The sequence below is a fragment of the Dendropsophus ebraccatus genome, chromosome 13, assembly GCF_027789765.1.
Source record: "Dendropsophus ebraccatus isolate aDenEbr1 chromosome 13, aDenEbr1.pat, whole genome shotgun sequence".
Classification (NCBI taxonomy): Eukaryota; Metazoa; Chordata; class Amphibia; order Anura; family Hylidae; genus Dendropsophus; species Dendropsophus ebraccatus.
The window spans coordinates 4,768,274-4,785,153 of NC_091466.1; the positions used below are offsets into that span (position 1 = coordinate 4,768,274).

Genomic DNA, 16,880 nt, shown 5'->3' on the forward strand with positions numbered 1-16,880 from the left:
CCCCGATCGCCCCGCAGCCCCCGGCCGCACGATCGCCCCCAGCCCCCGGCCGCACGATCGCCTGCAGCCCCCCAGCCCCCGGCCGCACGATCGCCCGCAGCTCCGCAGCCCCCGGCCGCATCATCGCCCGCAGCCCCCAGCCCCCGGCTGCACGATCGCCCGCTGGGGGCGATCGTGCAGCTGGGGGCTGCGATGCTGGGGGCGATCGTGAGGTCGGGGGCTGCAGGGCTGGGGGCGATCGTGCGGCCGGGGGCTGCGGGCGATCGTGAGGTCGGGGGCTGCAGGGCTGGGGGCGATCGTGCGGCCGGGGGCTGCAGGGCTGGGGGCGATCGTGTGGCCGGGGGCTGCGGGCGATCGTGAGGTCGGGGGCTGCGGGGCTGGGGGCGATCGTGAGGTCGGGGGCTGCAGGGCTGGGGGCGATCGTGTGGCCGGGGGCTGCGGGCGATCGTGAGGTCGGGGGCTGCAGGGCTGGGGGCGATCGTGCGGCCGGGGGCTGCGGGCGATGGTGCGGCCGGGGGCGATATACATTACCTGATCCCGGCTCCTGCTTGCTTCAGCAGCTCCCAGCACGTTCCGCCCGGCCAATCAGTGCGCTGCCCCGCCGCAGCGCACTGATTGGCCGGGCCGGCCGTGAAGACACCGGGAGCCCCGAAGCAAGCAGGAACGGGGACCCGGTAATGTATAATGTCCGGCGGCCGGGGGGTTAATGGGGCGGGCTGAAGACAAAATCGCAGCAGGGATGTACATCCCTGCTGCGAGTTTCTCTGCTATTGAAAGTATAGGGCCAGGATCTGCAGCGAGTCTCGCTGCAAAAACGCAGCAAGGAGACTCGCTGCAGATCCGGCAAGTGGGTTTGTAACCTTAAGGGGTTAAAGGGGAAGTCCGACATGAGGCATTTTTGTGGCTGAGCATAAGATGCACCTACCTCCCCGGCTCCAGCGCTGGGGTCTACTGTCCCTCCGCCACTTCACTACTTCTGCTCCCCATCACCATTGCCACTCCCTGCCCCCCATCACCACTGCTGCTACCCGCGCCGCCTCCCCCATCACCACTGCCGGTACCCGCGCCCCCCCATCACCACTGCTGCTACCCGCGCCCCCCCCACATTACTACTGCCAGTACCCGCGTCCCACATCACTGCTGCCCCCTCGCCCCCCCATCACCACTGCTGCCCCCTCGCCCCCCCATCACCCCTGCTGGTACCTGCGTCCCACACCACCACTGCTGCCCCCTCGCCCTCCCATCACCACTGCTGCCCCCTTGTCCCCCATCACCCCTGCTGGTACCCGCGTCCCACATCACCACTGCTGCCTCCTTATCCCCCATCACCCCTGCTGCCTCCGCGCCCCCCATCACCCCTGCTGGTACCCGTGTCCCCCATCACCCCTGCTGGTACCCGTGTCCCCCATCACCCCTGCTGGTACCCGTGTCCCCCATCACCCCTGCTGGTACCCGTGTCCCCCATCACCCCTGCTGGTACCCGTGTCCCCCATCACCCCTGCTGGTACCCGTGTCCCCCATCACCCCTGCTGGTACCCGTGTCCCCCATCACCATTGCACTAAACACCACTAAGGATTTTTTTTTAATATTTACTAAAAAGATCAAAGTGCGCTCCACGTCTGACATGACGAGTGTAAAGTGCATCAAATATTTCATCAACTTTTAGAGATGTCATGGCGAGGATTTGGTGGCGGCTTCGCACCATGTTTGTGGGTGAGCAGACAAAGGCCATATTATGTCCGTCTCCATAGATCTGCAGTACTGAGAAGAAATCATCGCAGTAGTGCCAGGAGACAACCGGTGGTGACTGACCCCCAGGGGCTGATCCTGTCGCCATCTATAGACTTGGGTTCAACCTGATGAAGAGACCTAGAAAACCAAAAGTGGTGGTCAGTGGTGCCAGCGCGGGGGGGGGGGATGGGGGTGTGCAGGGAGCTATACAGAAGGTCCGTTACCTGTGGCCTCCGCGTGCACCGTCTGGTCGTCGTGGCTCCGGATCTGGCCACGTGCAAACACCTTCCGACCTTCAACTCTCTCCATGTGACTGTCCACTAGCACAGTGCAACCTAAGGGGATCGCACTGCGGAAAAGAAAGGGGTTAGGGGCTGCCCATAGCTGGGGGTGATGGGAGTCATGTCCGGGGTGTGGGCAGCACTTACCTGCGGTAGGTGATATTCAGATTGGCCGTCATGATTTGTCCAAAGACGTGCAACGCCATTCCGCCAAGGGTGACGTCCAATATGGTGGCAATGCAGCCGCCATGTGTGTACCTGAGGAAGAGAGCGGAGGTGAGGGGCACTGGGTGACATGAGGTCACATCCAGGGCACAGAGGTGTGGGGGGATGGGGTTAGGGTGACGTAAGGTCACACCCAGGGAACAGAGGTGTGTGTGGGGGGGGGGGGTTAGGGTGACGTAAAGTCACACCCAGGGCACAGAGGTGTGGGGGGGATGGGGTTAGGGTGACGTAAAGTCACACCCAGGGCACAGAGGTGCGGGGGGGATGGGGTTATGGTGACGTAAAGTCACACCCAGGGCACAGAGGTGTGTGGGGGGGGGGGGGGGGGGGGGGGGGGGATGGGGTTAGGGTGACGTAAAGTCACACCCAAGGCACAAAGGGGTGGGGGGGATGGGGTTAGGGTGACGTAAGGTCACACCCAGGGCACAGAGGTGTGGGGGGATGGGGTTAGGGTGACATGAGGTCACACCCAGGGCACAGAGGTGTGGGGGGATGGGGTTAGGGTGACGTAAGGTCACGCCCAGGACACGGAGGTGGGGGGGTTGGGGTGCACAGGGTGTCATGAGGTTACACCCAGGACACAGAGGGGCAGGGCTTACAGGGGGGGCACTGGGTGACATGAGGACATGGGGGGTTGATAGGTCAGGGCTTACCCTGGGGGGCCCTCCAGGTAGGGGCCCGGCTGGAGTATACAGATCATCCTCTTCTCCGCCTTATTATAGAACATGCAGTACTCAAAGCCCAGACCGTCCTGGTCAATGTTCCTGGTGAAGAAACGGGTGACCTGGCTGTCCTTCGGGGGCTCATCTGTCATGGGAGACAAGAGGCTCAGCTGTAAATGGTGAATGGCGCTGTGTATACGCCTCTAATATGATGTATGGGGTGTATAATGGTATATGGGCCTGCTGATTCTTGCTCCATTTATGTGCGGGTATACAGGGCTGGTATAGGGGGTATATGGGGGGGGGGGCTGTCAGATGACTTGACAGATGATGCAAGCTCCAGTTATAGGAGGGGATCCTCCTCCAGCCCCCGCTCTTGCTCAGCTTCTGGTATAGGGGGTATACGGAGCTGGTATAGGCGGTATGTATGTGTGTGTGTGGGGGGAGCGGGTGTCACCTGACAGATGATGCATGCTCCAGTTATAGGAGGGGATCCTCTTCCAGCCCCCCTCTTGCTCAGCTTCTGGTATAGGGGTATACGGAGCTGGTATAGGCGGTATGTATGTGTGTGGGGGGGGAGGGGGTGTCACCTGACAGGTGATGCATGCTCCAGTTATAGGAGGGGATCCTCTTCCAGCCCCCCTCTTGCTCAGCTTCTGGTATAGGGGTATACGGAGCTGGTATAGGCGGTATGTATGTGTGTGGGGGGGGAGGGGGTGTCACCTGACAGGTGATGCATGCTCCAGTTATAGGAGGGGATCCTCTTCCAGTCTCCGCTCTTTCTCAGCTCTTGGTATTAGGGGTATATGGGGCAGGTATAGGGGGTATATTATGGGGGCAGTCAGTCACCTGACAGGTGATGCATGCTCCAGTTATAGGAGGGGATCCTCTTCCAGTCTCCGCTCTTGCTCAGCTCCTCATACTTCTCATACAGGTCCCGTGTGTGCTGGTTCCAGGTGCTGTTGGGTAGACCGTAATCCCGCTGCCCATGTGACGACCTGCCAACCTGTGACAGCAGAGACCCCCATCACTACATGGTCATTACTGGCTGTAACACAGCAGAGGAGGCTACTCACCGAATACAAGCGCAGCGAGGACGGGGAAGACCGCCATATCCGGGGACCAAGGACACCGTGCAGCCGAAAGCAGGAGGGAAACATAGTGTGTACTGAGGAGAGAGAGAGAGGACTGTGACGTCATCACCCCGAGAGAGACAGAGGACTGTGACGTCATCACCCCGAGAGAGAGACAGGACTGTGACCTCATCATCCTGAGAGGGCTGTGACCTCATCGCCCCGAGAGAGAGACAGGACTGTGACCTCATCATCCCGAGAGAGAGACAGGACTGTGACCTCATCATCCCGAGAGAGAGACAGGACTGTGACCTCTCTATCTCCCCCTCCCCCATACACCCGTGTCCTCTCTATCTCCCCCTCCCCCCATACACCCGTGTCCTCTCCATCTCCCCCTCCCCCCATACACCTGTGTCCTCTCTATCTCCCCCCATACACCTGTGTCCTCTCTATCTCCCCCCATACACCTGTGTCCTCTCTATCTCCCCCTCCCCCATACACCTGTGTCCTCTCTATCTCCCCCCATACACCCGTGTCCTCTCTATCTCCCCCTCCCCCCATACACCTGTGTCCTCTCTATCTCCCCCCATACACCTGTGTCCTCTCTATCTCCCCCTCCCCCATACACCTGTGTCCTCTCTATCTCCCCCCATACACCCGTGTCCTCTCTATCTCCCCCTCCCCCCATACACCCGTGTCCTCTCTATCTCCCCCTCCCCCCATACACCCGTGTCCTCTCCCCCTCCCCCCATACACCCGTGTCCTCTCTATCTCCCCCTCCCCCCATACACCCGTGTCCTCTCTATCTCCCCCTCCCCCATACACCCGTGTCCTCTCTATCTCCCCCTCCCCCATACACCCGTGTCCTCTCTATCTCCCCCTCCCCCATACACCCGTGTCCTCTCTATCTCCCCCTCCCCCATACACCCGTGTCCTCTCTATCTCCCCCTCCCCCCATACACCCGTGTCCTCTCTATCTCCCCCTCCCCCCATACACCCGTGTCCTCTCCCCCTCCCCCCATACACCCGTGTCCTCTCTATTACCTCTCTATCTCCCCCTCCCCCATACACCCGTGTCCTCTCTATCTCCCCCTCCCCCATACACCCGTGTCCTCTCTATCTCCCCCTCCCCCATACACCCGTGTCCTCTCTATCTCCCCCTCCCCCATACACCCGTGTCCTCTCTATCTCCCCCTCCCCCATACACCCGTGTCCTCTCTATCTCCCCCTCCCCCCATACACCCGTGTCCTCTCTATCTCCCCCTCCCCCCATACACCTGTGTCCTCTCTATCTCCCCCTCCCCCCATACACCCGTGTCCTCTCTATCTCCCCCTCCCCCCATACACCCGTGTCCTCTCTATCTCCCCCTCCCCCCATACACCCGTGTCCTCTCTATCTCCCCCTCCCCCCATACACCCGTGTCCTCTCTATCTCCCCCTCCCCCCATACACCCGTGTCCTCTCTATCTCCCCCCATACACCTGTGTCCTCTCTATCTCCCCCTCCCCCCATACACCCGTGTCCTCTCTATCTCCCCCTCCCCCCATACACCCGTGTCCTCTCTATCTCCCCCCATACACCCGTGTCCTCTCTATCTCCCCCTCCCCCCATACACCCGTGTCCTCTCTATCTCCCCCCATACACCTGTGTCCTCTCTATCTCCCCCTCCCCCCATACACCTGTGTCCTCTCTATCTCCCCCTCCCCCCATACACCTGTGTCCTCTCTATCTCCCCCTCCCCCCATACACCTGTGTCCTCTCTATCTCCCCCTCCCCCCATACACCTGTGTCCTCTCTATCTCCCCCCATACACCTGTGTCCTCTCTATCTCCCCCCATACACCCGTGTCCTCTCTATCTCCCCCTCCCCCCATACGCCCGTGTCCTCTCTATCTCCCCCCATACACCTGTGTCCTCTCTATCTCCCCCTCCCCCCATACACCTGTGTCCTCTCTATCTCCCCCTCCCCCCATACACCTGTGTCCTCTCTATCTCCCCCTCCCCCCATACACCTGTGTCCTCTCTATCTCCCCCTCCCCCCATACACCTGTGTCCTCTCTATCTCCCCCTCCCCCCATACATAGCTCCCTATCAGGCCTAACTGGACCGACCACCCGCAGAGGAGAGCCATGTGTGACCTCTGAGGGAGGGGGCCCCATATGACAGACCTGTATGAATGGACGGCTCAGGTTCTGCCGGCCTGTCCTCACACTTACAGGACCGGGGACAGAAGCCGCGTGTGTGTGAATGAGGCCTGACTGCAGCACCACCTTCCCCTGTGGCCGCCATTCTCACCCGAGCTCCAGTTAGTTCCTCAGTCACCTCCTAGGCGCCTTCGTGCTGACGTGCCGCTCAAACTGTCCTCTATCCGACATCTTCTTGGAGCCTACATATAGACTACCTATACAGCCCAGGCTCAGGGAAAATGGCGCCCGCCTGGACGCAGGCCGACATCGGAGGTCATGTGACAGGCAGGCCTCTAGTGATCTAAATGAACTAAGTCTTCTGCCGGCCGCCGTGGTTATGTCATGTGACCTGGTCTTCGGTAACCCATAGCAACCTGCGTCACCCTACTGATGGTACCTTATATTATATTACATGTCATCCTTGTAAATAATTATAATGATTATTGTTCTGTATCGATCCTGTGTAGCATCCATATGATGGAGTGTGTGTCTGTCTGTATATTGGAGCCCGATAGACTATAAATGGAGTGCTGGCCGGGATCCTACTCAGAAGGCTAAGGGATATGTGAGGGGACACAGTTATCTGTATCATTGCTTACCATCCCCTAGTGTGACACACCTATCCAGAGAACCATCATCCCACCCCCTAGTGTGACACACCTATCCAGAGAACCATCATCCCACCCCCTAGTGTGACACACCTATCCAGAGAACCATCATCCCATCCCCTAGTGTGACACACCTATCCAGAGACCCATCATCCCATCCCCTAGTGTGACACACCTATCCAGAGAACCATCATCCCATCCCCTAGTGTGACACACCTATCCAGAGAACCATCATCCCACCCCCTAGTGTGACACACCTATCCAGAGAACCATCATCCCATCCCCTAGTGTGACACACCTATCCAGAGAACCATCATCCCATCCCCTAGTGTGACACACCTATCCAGAGAACCATCATCCCATCCCCTAGTGTGACACACCTATCCAGAGAACCATCATCCCATCCCCTAGTGTGACACACCTATCCAGAGAACCATCATCCCACCCCCTAGTGTGACACACCTATCCAGAGAACCATCATCCCATCCCCTAGTGTGACACACCTATCCAGAGAACCATCATCCCATCCCCTAGTGTGACACACCTATCCAGAGAACCATCATCCCATCCCCTAGTGTGACACACCTATCCAGAGAACCATCATCCCACCCCCTAGTGTGACACACCTATCCAGAGAACCATCATCCCATCCCCTAGTGTGACACACCTATCCAGAGAACCATCTTCCCATCCCCTAGTGTGACACACCTATCCAGAGAACCATCATCCCACCCCCTAGTGTGACACACCTATCCAGAGAACCATCATCCCATCCCCTAGTGTGACACACCTATCCAGAGAACCATCATCCCACCCCCTAGTGTGACACACCTATCCAGAGAACCATCATCCCATCCCCTAGTGTGACACACCTATCCAGAGAACCATCATCCCATCCCCTAGTGTGACACACCTATCCAGAGACCCATCATCCCATCCCCTAGTGTGACACACCTATCCAGAGAACCATCATCCCATCCCCTAGTGTGACACACCTATCCAGAGAACCATCATCCCATCCCCTAGTGTGACACACCTATCCAGAGAACCATCATCCCACCCCCTAGTGTGACACACCTATCCAGAGAACCATCATCCCATCCCCTAGTGTGACACACCTATCCAGAGAACCATCATCCCATCCCCTAGTGTGACACACCTATCCAGAGAACCCTCATCCCACCCCCTAGTGTGACACACTTATCCAGAGAACCATCATCCCAGCCCCTAGTGTGACACACCTATCCAGAGAACCATCATCCCATCCCCTAGTGTGACACACCTATCCAGAGAACCATCATCCCACCCCCTAGTGTGACACACCTATCCAGAGAACCATCATCCCATCCCCTAGTGTGACACACCTATCCAGAGAACCATCATCCCACCCCCCTAGTGTGACACACCTATCCAGAGAACCATCATCCCATCCCCTAGTGTGACACACCTATCCAGAGAACCATCATCCCATCCCCTAGTGTGACACACCTATCCAGAGAACCATCATCCCATCCCCTAGTGTGACACACCTATCCAGAGAACCATCATCCCATCCCCTAGTGTGACACACCTATCCAGAGAACCATCCTCCCATCCCCTAGTGTGACACACCTATCCAGAGAACCATCATCCCACCCCCTAGTGTGACACACCTATCCAGAGGACCATCATCCCATCCCCTAGTGTGACACACTTATCCAGAGAACCATCATCCCACCCCCTAGTGTGACACACTTATCCAGAGAACCATCATCCCATCCCCTAGTGTGACACACCTATCCAGAGAACCATCATCCCATCCCCTAGTGTGACACACCTATCCAGAGAACCATCATCCCATCCCCTAGTGTGACACACCTATCCAGAGAACCATCATCCCACCCCCTAGTGTGACACACCTATCCAGAGAACCATCATCCCATCCCCTAGTGTGACACACCTATCCAGAGAACCATCATCCCATCCCCTAGTGTGACACACCTATCCAGAGAACCATCATCCCATCCCCTAGTCTGACACACCTATCAAGGGAACCATCATCCCATCCTCAAGTGTGACACACCTATCCAGAGAACCATCATCCCCTCCCATCCCCTAGTGTGACACACTTATCCAGAGAACCATAATTCATGCCCTCCCATCCCCTAGTGTGACACGCCTATCCAGAGACCCATCATCCCCTCCCATCCCCTAGTGTGACACACTTATCCAGAGAACCATCATCCCATCCCCTAGTGTGACACACCTATCCAGAGAACCATCATCCCATCCCCTAGTCTTACACACCTATCCAGAGAACCATCATCCCATCCTCAAGTGTGACACACCTATCCAGAGAACCATCATCCCCTCCCATCCCCTAGTGTGACACACTTATCCAAAGAACAATAATTCATGCCCTCCCATCCCCTAGTGTGACACACCTATCCAGAGACCCATCATCCCCTCCCATCCCCTAGTGTGACACACTTATCCAGATAACCATAATTCATCCCATCCCCTAGTTTGACACACTTATCCAGAGACCCATCATCCCATCCCCTAGTGTGACACACCTATCCAGAGAACCATAATTCATCCCATCCCCTAGTTTGACACACTTATCCAGAGACCCATCATCCCATCCCCTAGTGTGACACACCTATCCAGAGAACCATCATCCCATCCCCTAGTGTGACACACCTATCCACAGAACCATCATCCCATCCCCTAGTGTGACACACCTATCCAGAGAACCATCATCCCATCCCTTAGTGTGACACACTTATCCAGAAAGCCATTATCCCATTCCCTAGTGTGACACACTTATCTAGAGACCCATCATCCCCTCCCATCCCCTAGTGTGACACACTTATCCAGAGAACCATTATCCCATCCCCTAGTGTGACACACTTATCTAGAGACCCATCATCCCCTCCCATCCCCTAGTGTGACACACTTATCCAGAGAACCATTATCCCATCCCCTAGTGTGACACACCTATCCAGAGAACCATCATCCCCTCCCATCCCCTAGTGTTACACACTTATCCAGAGAACCATCATTCACCCCCATCCCCTAGTGTGACACACCTATCCAGAGAACCATCATTCATCCCATCCCCTAGTGTGACACACCTATCCAGAGAACCATCATTCATCCCATCCCCTAGTGTGACACACCTATCCAGAGAACCATTATCCCATCCCCTAGTGTGACACACTTATCCAGAGAACCATCATACATCCCCTCCCATCCCCTAGTGTGACATACTTATCCAGAGAACCATCATTCATCCCCTCCCATCCCCTAGTGTGACACACTTATCCAGAGAACCATCATTCATCCCATCCCCTAGTGTTACACACTTATCCAGAGAACCATCATTCACCCCCATCCCCTAGTGTGACACACCTATCCAGAGAACCATCATTCATCCCATCCCCTAGTGTTACACACTTATCCAGAGAACCATCATTCACCCCCATCCCCTAGTGTGACACACCTATCCAGAGAACCATCATTCATCCCATCCCCTAGTGTGACACACCTATCCAGAGAACCATCATTCATCCCATCCCCTAGTGTGACACACCTATCCAGAGAACCATCATTCATCCCTTCCCCTAGTGTGACACACCTATCCAGAGAACCAACGGCCATATTTTACATTGTAGCCAATGGTTAATTGAATTGCAGGCCGCAATTCAGTTTTAAAAAGATAATGTTCCTGCAGTCGATACAGGATACCGATACGGCCTGGGTCCAGCAGCATAACACTGTCTGTTGCTATGCAATAGACACTGTTAGGCTAGGTTCACACTGCGTTTTTGCAATCCGTTTTTTGCAAACTTTTTTAGCAAAAAAAACGGATGCATTTATGTGCATCAGTTTTGATCCGTTTTTCCATTGACTTCCATTGTAAAAAAAAGGGATCAAAATGGATCCTTTTTTTATGGACACAAAAGTAGTGTCCGTTACTATGGAAGTCAATAGAAAAACAGATCAAAACGGATGCACATAAATGCATAGGTTTTTAATGCATTGCAAAAACGCATTGTGAACCTAGCCTTATACTTAGTGTAAACAGAGCAAGTCTAAATAATAGAGCTTGGAGTGTAATTCTTATTTTTGGGCAGCAGAGGGCGCTGTGTTACAGCCTATTAGTGTACAGTAGGATATGACACACCCAGTCCGGAGATGATCCCACCTGCACACCCACCACTCTCATCATCCTTCATGTCTTTCATAATAGTGATGAGGATGATGACTCCCATCAGAGCTGGGAAAGTGGGAGTTTCCTGTCAGGTATCCTGGGAGGCCCCGCTCTGTATATAGTAAACAGTGAGGCGGATGTGGACACACCCAGCCAGGCACCCACAGACACCAGGGTGGAGTGTGCAGGGCGCAGGGCAGCGGTAAGGGGGCACAAGGGGAGAGGCTGCTTGAGGGGAGAGGGTGCAGGGCAGCGGTGAGGGGGCATCAGGGCGAAAGGTGCAGGGCAGCGGTGAGGGGGCACCAGGGGAGAGGGTGCAGGGCAGCGGTGAGGGGGCACCAGGGGAGAGGGTGCAGGGCAGCGGTGAGGGGGCATCAGGGCGAAAGGTGCAGGGCAGCGGTGAGGGGGCACCAGGGGAGAGGGTGCAGGGCAGCGGTGAGGGGGCACCAGGGGAGAGGGTGCAGGGCAGCGGTGAGGGGGCACCAGGGGAGAGGGTGCAGGGCAGCGGTGAGGGGGCAGCAGGGTGGAGGATGCACCAGGGGAGAGGGTGCAGAACAGCACTATGGAGGGTGCAGGGCAGCGGTAATGGGGCACCAGGCGGAGGGTGAAGAACATTGGTGAGGGGGCACCAGGGCGGAGGGTGCAGGGCGGCGGTGAGGGGGCACCAGGCGGAGGGTGCAGAACAGTAGTGAGGGGGCACCAGGGTGGAGGGTGCAGGACAGAGGTGAAGGGGCACCAGGGTGGAGGGGGCAGGGCAGCGGTGAGGGGGCACCAGGGTGGAGGGGGCAGGGAAGCGGTGATGGGGCACCAGGGTAGAGGGGGTAGGGCAGCGGTGAGGGGGCTACAGGGCGGAGGGGGCAGCGGTGAGGGAACACCAGGGTGGAGGGGGCACCAGAGCGCAGGGTGCAGGGCAGCGGTGAGGGGGCAGCAGGCTGGAGGGCAGCGGTGAGGGGGCAGCAGGGTGCAGGGCAGTGGTGAGGTTTTACCAAGGGAGAGGGGCAGGGTAGCGGTGAGGGGCACAGGGGAGAGGGTGCAGGGCAGCAGTATCATGGTATCATGCTTTACACTCCAGCTCCTCTCCATGAGGATACAGCAATGATCAGTGACACCTCCTCCTCTTCCTCTTCCTCCTCCTCCTCTCTGGTATCATGCTTTACACTCCAGCTCTTCCTCTTCTTCCTCCTTCTCCTCTCTGGTATCATGCTATACACTCCAGCTCTTCCTCCTCCTCCTCCTCCTCCTCCTCTCTGGTATCATGCTTTACACTCCAGCTCTTCCTCTTCTTCCTCCTTCTCCTCTCTGGTATCATGCTATACACTCCAGCTCTTCCTCCTCCTCCTCCTCCTCCTCCTCTCTGGTATCATGCTATACACTCCAGCTCTTCCTCTTCTTCCTCCTTCTCCTCTCTGGTATCATGCTATACACTCCAGCTCTTCCTCCTCCTCCTCCTCCTCCTCCTCTCTGGTATCATGCTATACACTCCAGCTCTTCCTCTTCTTCCTCCTTCTCCTCTCTGGTATCATGCTATACACTCCAGCTCTTCCTCCTCCTCCTCCTCCTCTCTGGTATCATGCTATACACTCCAGCTCTCCCTCCTCCCCCTCCTCTCTGGTATCATGCTTTACACTCCAGCTCCTCTCCATGAGGATACAGCTATGACCCCTGTTCATATCACCATACATATAACAATGCCCCATTGTTCTGAAGGGGCGGCCATGATGTCTCTTCTCTCTGTGTGGAGGAGCTGATGTATTTGCTCCTTGTGTCTTAGAGTTTCACCATTTGCTGCCTCGGCTCTTGGACCTCTCGGCCTTGTACTATTAACCCCTGGGTGCCCATCCTTCATCTCTCCGCAGTGCAGGGACCTCACCCATCCCCCCCCCCCCCCCCCCCCTCCATGACTTCATCCCTGTGAGATGCACGCCCGCCCTGCTGGAGGAAAGTGGAATGATGCCAGGAGCTGAGTCACCGGAGCAGAGGGAGCCATGTGCCGCTCCTGCCCCCTCATTCCTCTGCAGATGAGCTGCGTGCATTGTGCGGCCGATATACTGGTGAGCTGAGCCAGGTCCCTGCGTCAGCGGCATCTGTAGGGATCCATGCACACGCTGCAGAAAGATCCGCATCACATGGGACATGACGTACTCCCCTACAGCTTGGATTAGTGGGGTCCCTGATCCTGTCTCAGCGTGTTAGGAGATGTCCCCAGCGTGTTAGGAGATGTCCCCAGCGTGTCAGGAGATGTCCCAGTGTGTTAGGAGATGTCCCCAACGTGTCAGGAGATGTCCCAGCGTGTCAGGAGATGTCCCCAGCGTGTCAGGAGATGTCCCCAGCGTGTCAGGAGATGTCCCAGCGTGTCAGGAGATGTCCCAGCGTGTCAGGAGATGTCCCCAGCGTGTCAGGAGATGTCCCCAGCGTGTTAGGAGATGTCCCAGCGTGTCAGGAGATGTCCCCAGCGTGTTAGGAGATGTCCCCAACGTGTCAGGAGATGTCCCAGCGTGTCAGGAGATGTCCCCAACGTGTCAGGAGATGTCCCAGCATGTCAGGAGATGTCCCAGCGTGTCAGGAGATGTCCCCAACGTGTCAGGAGATGTCCCAGCATGTCAGGAGATGTCTCAGCGTGTCACGAGATGTCTCCAGCGTGTCAGGAGATGTCCCCAGCGTGTCAGGAGATGTCCCCAACGTGTCAGGAGATGTCCCAGCGTATCAGGAGATGTCTCCAGCCTGTCAGGAGATGTCCCCAGCGTGTCAGGAGATGCCCCAGCCTGTCAGGAGATGTCCCAGCGTGTCAGGAGATGTCCCAGCATGTCAGGAGATGTCCCAGCGTGTCAGGAGATGTCCCCAGCGTGTCAGGAGATGTCTCCAGCGTGTCAGGAGATGTCCCCAGCGTGTCAGGAGATGTCCCAGCGTGTCAGGAGATGTCCCAGCGTGTCAGGAGATGTCGCACCGTGTCAGCAGATGTCGCAGCGTGTCAGGAGATGTCCCAGCGTGTCAGGAGATGTCCCAGCGTGTCAGGAGATGTCCCAGCGTGTCAGGAGATGTCCCCAGCGTGTCAGGAGATGTCCCCAGCGTGTCAGGAGATGTCCCCAACGTGTCAGGAGATGTCCCAGCGTGTCAGGAGATGTCCCCAGCGTGTCAGGAGATGTCCCCAACGTGTCAGGAGATGTCCCAGCGTGTCAGGAGATGTCCCCAGCGTGTCATGAGATATCCCCAGCGTGTCAGGAGATGTCCCAGCGTGCAGTAGATGTCCCAGCATGTCAGGAGATGTCCCCAACGTGTCAGGAGATGTCTCAGCGTGTCAGGAGATGTCCCCAGCGTGTCATGAGATATCCCCAGCGTGTCAGGAGATGTCCCAGCGTGTCAGGAGATGTCCCAGCGTGTCAGGAGATGTCCCAGCGTATCAGGAGATGTCTCAGCGTGTCAGGAGATGTCCCAGTGTGTCAGGAGATGCCCCAGCGTGTCAGGAGATGTCCCCAGCGTGTCAGGAGATGTCCCAGCGTGTCAGGAAATGTCACCGCGTGTCAGGAGATGTCCCCAGCGTGTCACGAGATGTCTCCAGCGTGTCAGGAGATGTCCCCAGCGTGTCAGGAGATGTCCCCAGCGTGTCAGGAGATGTCCCAGCATGTCAGGAGATGTCCCAGCGTGTCAGGAGATGTCCCCAACGTGTCAGGAGATGTCCCAGCGTGTCAGGAGATGTCCCAGCGTGTCAGGAGATGTCCCCAACGTGTCAGGAGATGTCCCAGCGTGTCAGGAGATGTCCCCAACGTGTCAGGAGATGTCCCAGCATGTCAGGAGATGTCTCAGCGTGTCACGAGATGTCTCCAGCGTGTCAGGAGATGTCCCCAGCGTGTCAGGAGATGTCCCAGCGTGTCAGGAGATGTCCCAGCGTGTCAGGAGATGTCCCCAACGTGTCAGGAGATGTCTCAGCGTGTCACGAGATGTCTCCAGCGTGTCAGGAGATGTCCCCAGCGTGTCAGGAGATGTCCCAGCGTGTCAGGAGATGTCCCAGCGTGTCAGGAGATGTCCCCAACGTGTCAGGAGATGTCCCAGCGTATCAGGAGATGTCTCCAGCCTGTCAGGAGATGTCCCCAGCGTGTCAGGAGATGCCCCAGCCTGTCAGGAGATGTCCCCAGCGTGTCAGGAGATGTCCCAGCGTGTCAGGAGATGTCCCAGCGTGTCAGGAGATGTCCCAGCGTGTCAGGAGATGTCCCCAGCGTGTCAGGAGATGTCCCCAGCATGTCAGGAGATGTCCCCAGCGTGTCAGGAGATGTCCCCAGCGTGTCAGGAGATGTCCCAGCATGTCAGGAGATGTCCCAGCGTGTCAGGAGATGTCCCCAGCGTGTCAGGAGATGTCCCAGCGTGTCAGGAGATGTCCCCAGCGTGTCAGGAGATGTCCCCAGCGTGTCAGGAGATGTCGCAGCGTGTCAGGAGATGTCGCAGCGTGTCAGGAGATGTCCCAGCGTGTCAGGAGATGTCCCCAGCGTGTCAGGAGATGTCCCCAGCGTGTCAGGAGATGCCCCAGTGTGTCAGGAGATGTCCCAGTGTGTCAGGAGATGTCCCAGGGTGTCAGGAGATGTCCCAGCGTGTCAGGAGATGTCCCCAGCGTGTCAGGAGATGTCCCCAGTGTGTCAGGAGATGTCCCAGTGTGTCAGGAGATGTCCCCAGCGTGTCAGGAGATGTCCCCAGCGTGTCAGGAGATGTCCCCAGCGTGTCAGGAGATGTCGCAGCGTGTCAGGAGATGTCGCAGCGTGTCAGGAGATGTCCCAGCGTGTCAGGAGATGTCCCCAGGGTGTCAGGACGTGTCAGGAGATGTCCCAGCGTGTCAGGAGATGTCCCAGCGTGTCAGGAGATGTCCCCAGCGTGTCAGGAGATGTCCCCAGCGTGTCAGGAGATGTCCCCAGCGTGTCAGGAGATGTCCCCAACGTGTCAGGAGATGTCCCCAGCGTGTCAGGAGATGTCCCCAGCGTGTCAGGAGATGCCCCAGTGTGTCAGGAGATGTCCCAGCGTGTCAGGAGATGTCCCAGCGTGTCAGGAGATGTCACCAGCGTGTCAGGAGATGTCCCCAGCGTGTCAGGAGATGTCTCAGCGTGTCAGGAGATGTCCCCAACGTGTCAGGAGATGTCCCAGCATGTCAGGAGATGTCCCCAACGTGTCAGGAGATGTCCCAGCGTGTCAGGAGATGTCCCAGCGTGTCAGGAGATGTCACCAGCGTGTCAGGAGATGTCCCCAGCGTGTCAGGAGATGTCCCCAGCGTGTCAGGAGATGTCCCCAGCGTGTCAGGAGATGTCCCAGCGTGTCAGGAGATGTCCCCAACGTGTCAGGAGATGTCCCAGCGTATCAGGAGATGTCCCCAACGTGTCAGGAGATGTCCCAGCGTATCAGGAGATGTCCCCAGTGTGTCAGGAGATGTCGCAGCGTGTCAGGAGATGTCCCAGCGTGTCAGGAGATGTCCCCAACATGTCAGGAGATGTCCCAGCGTATCAGGAGATGTCCCCAGTGTGTCAGGAGATGTCCCCAACGTGTCAGGAGATGTCCCCAGCATGTCAGGAGATGTCCCCAACGTGTCAGGAGATGTCCCAGCGTATCAGGAGATGTCCCCAGTGTGTCAGGAGATGTCGCAGCGTGTCAGGAGATGTCCCAGCGTGTCAGGAGATGTCCCCAACGTGTCAGGAGATGTCCCAGCGTATCAGGAGATGTCCCCAGTGTGTCAGGAGATGTCGCAGCGTGTCAGGAGATGTCCCCAACGTGTCAGGACAATGCTTTACCTTCTAGCAGCTCTCCTCTCAACTGTGTATGTCGCCATACAGTATATTATATATAGTGCACAAACTGTATACCTGTAGTGTCCTGTATACCTGCAGGGTCGTATTTACCATTAGGCACCCATGGTCTGGTGCGTAGGGTAGCACCTTGCAGAGGGGC

At 57.1% G+C, this 16,880-nt stretch overlaps 1 protein-coding gene across 2 annotated transcripts; it reads right to left on the reverse strand.

Moving 5' to 3' along the window:
- Positions 1-1,594: 1,594 nt before the first annotated feature.
- On the reverse strand, positions 1,595-6,389 carry LOC138770893 (acyl-coenzyme A thioesterase THEM4-like). 2 transcript variants are annotated; one of them, XM_069950182.1, is made up of 7 exons: positions 6,268-6,389; positions 3,977-4,068; positions 3,750-3,906; positions 2,892-3,045; positions 2,161-2,271; positions 1,957-2,081; positions 1,595-1,870 (listed from the first exon to the last, which is right to left on the reverse strand). In XM_069950182.1, the coding sequence occupies exons 2-7, from the start codon at positions 4,058-4,060 to the stop codon at positions 1,839-1,841; spliced, it is 663 nt and encodes a 220-aa protein (XP_069806283.1). In that variant the 5' UTR covers positions 4,061-4,068; positions 6,268-6,389; the 3' UTR covers positions 1,595-1,838. The 2 variants fall into 2 exon arrangements, with proteins under 2 accessions (XP_069806283.1, XP_069806282.1); XM_069950181.1 differs by having other exon boundaries at positions 6,189-6,268.
- Between the last annotated feature and the right edge of the window lie 10,491 nt (positions 6,390-16,880).

Coding starts and splice junctions, on each gene's coding strand:
- LOC138770893 (XM_069950181.1), bottom strand. CDS start 6,261: ATGGCGGCCACAGGGGAAGGTGGTGCTGCAGTCAGGCCTCATTCACAC. Junction 4,069..6,188: donor CGGCTTCTGTCCCCGGTCCT/GTAAGTGTGAGG, acceptor CTCTCTCCTCAG/TACACACTATGTTTCCCTCC. Junction 1,871..1,956: donor GGTGCACGCGGAGGCCACAG/GTAACGGACCTT, acceptor TTGGTTTTCTAG/GTCTCTTCATCAGGTTGAAC.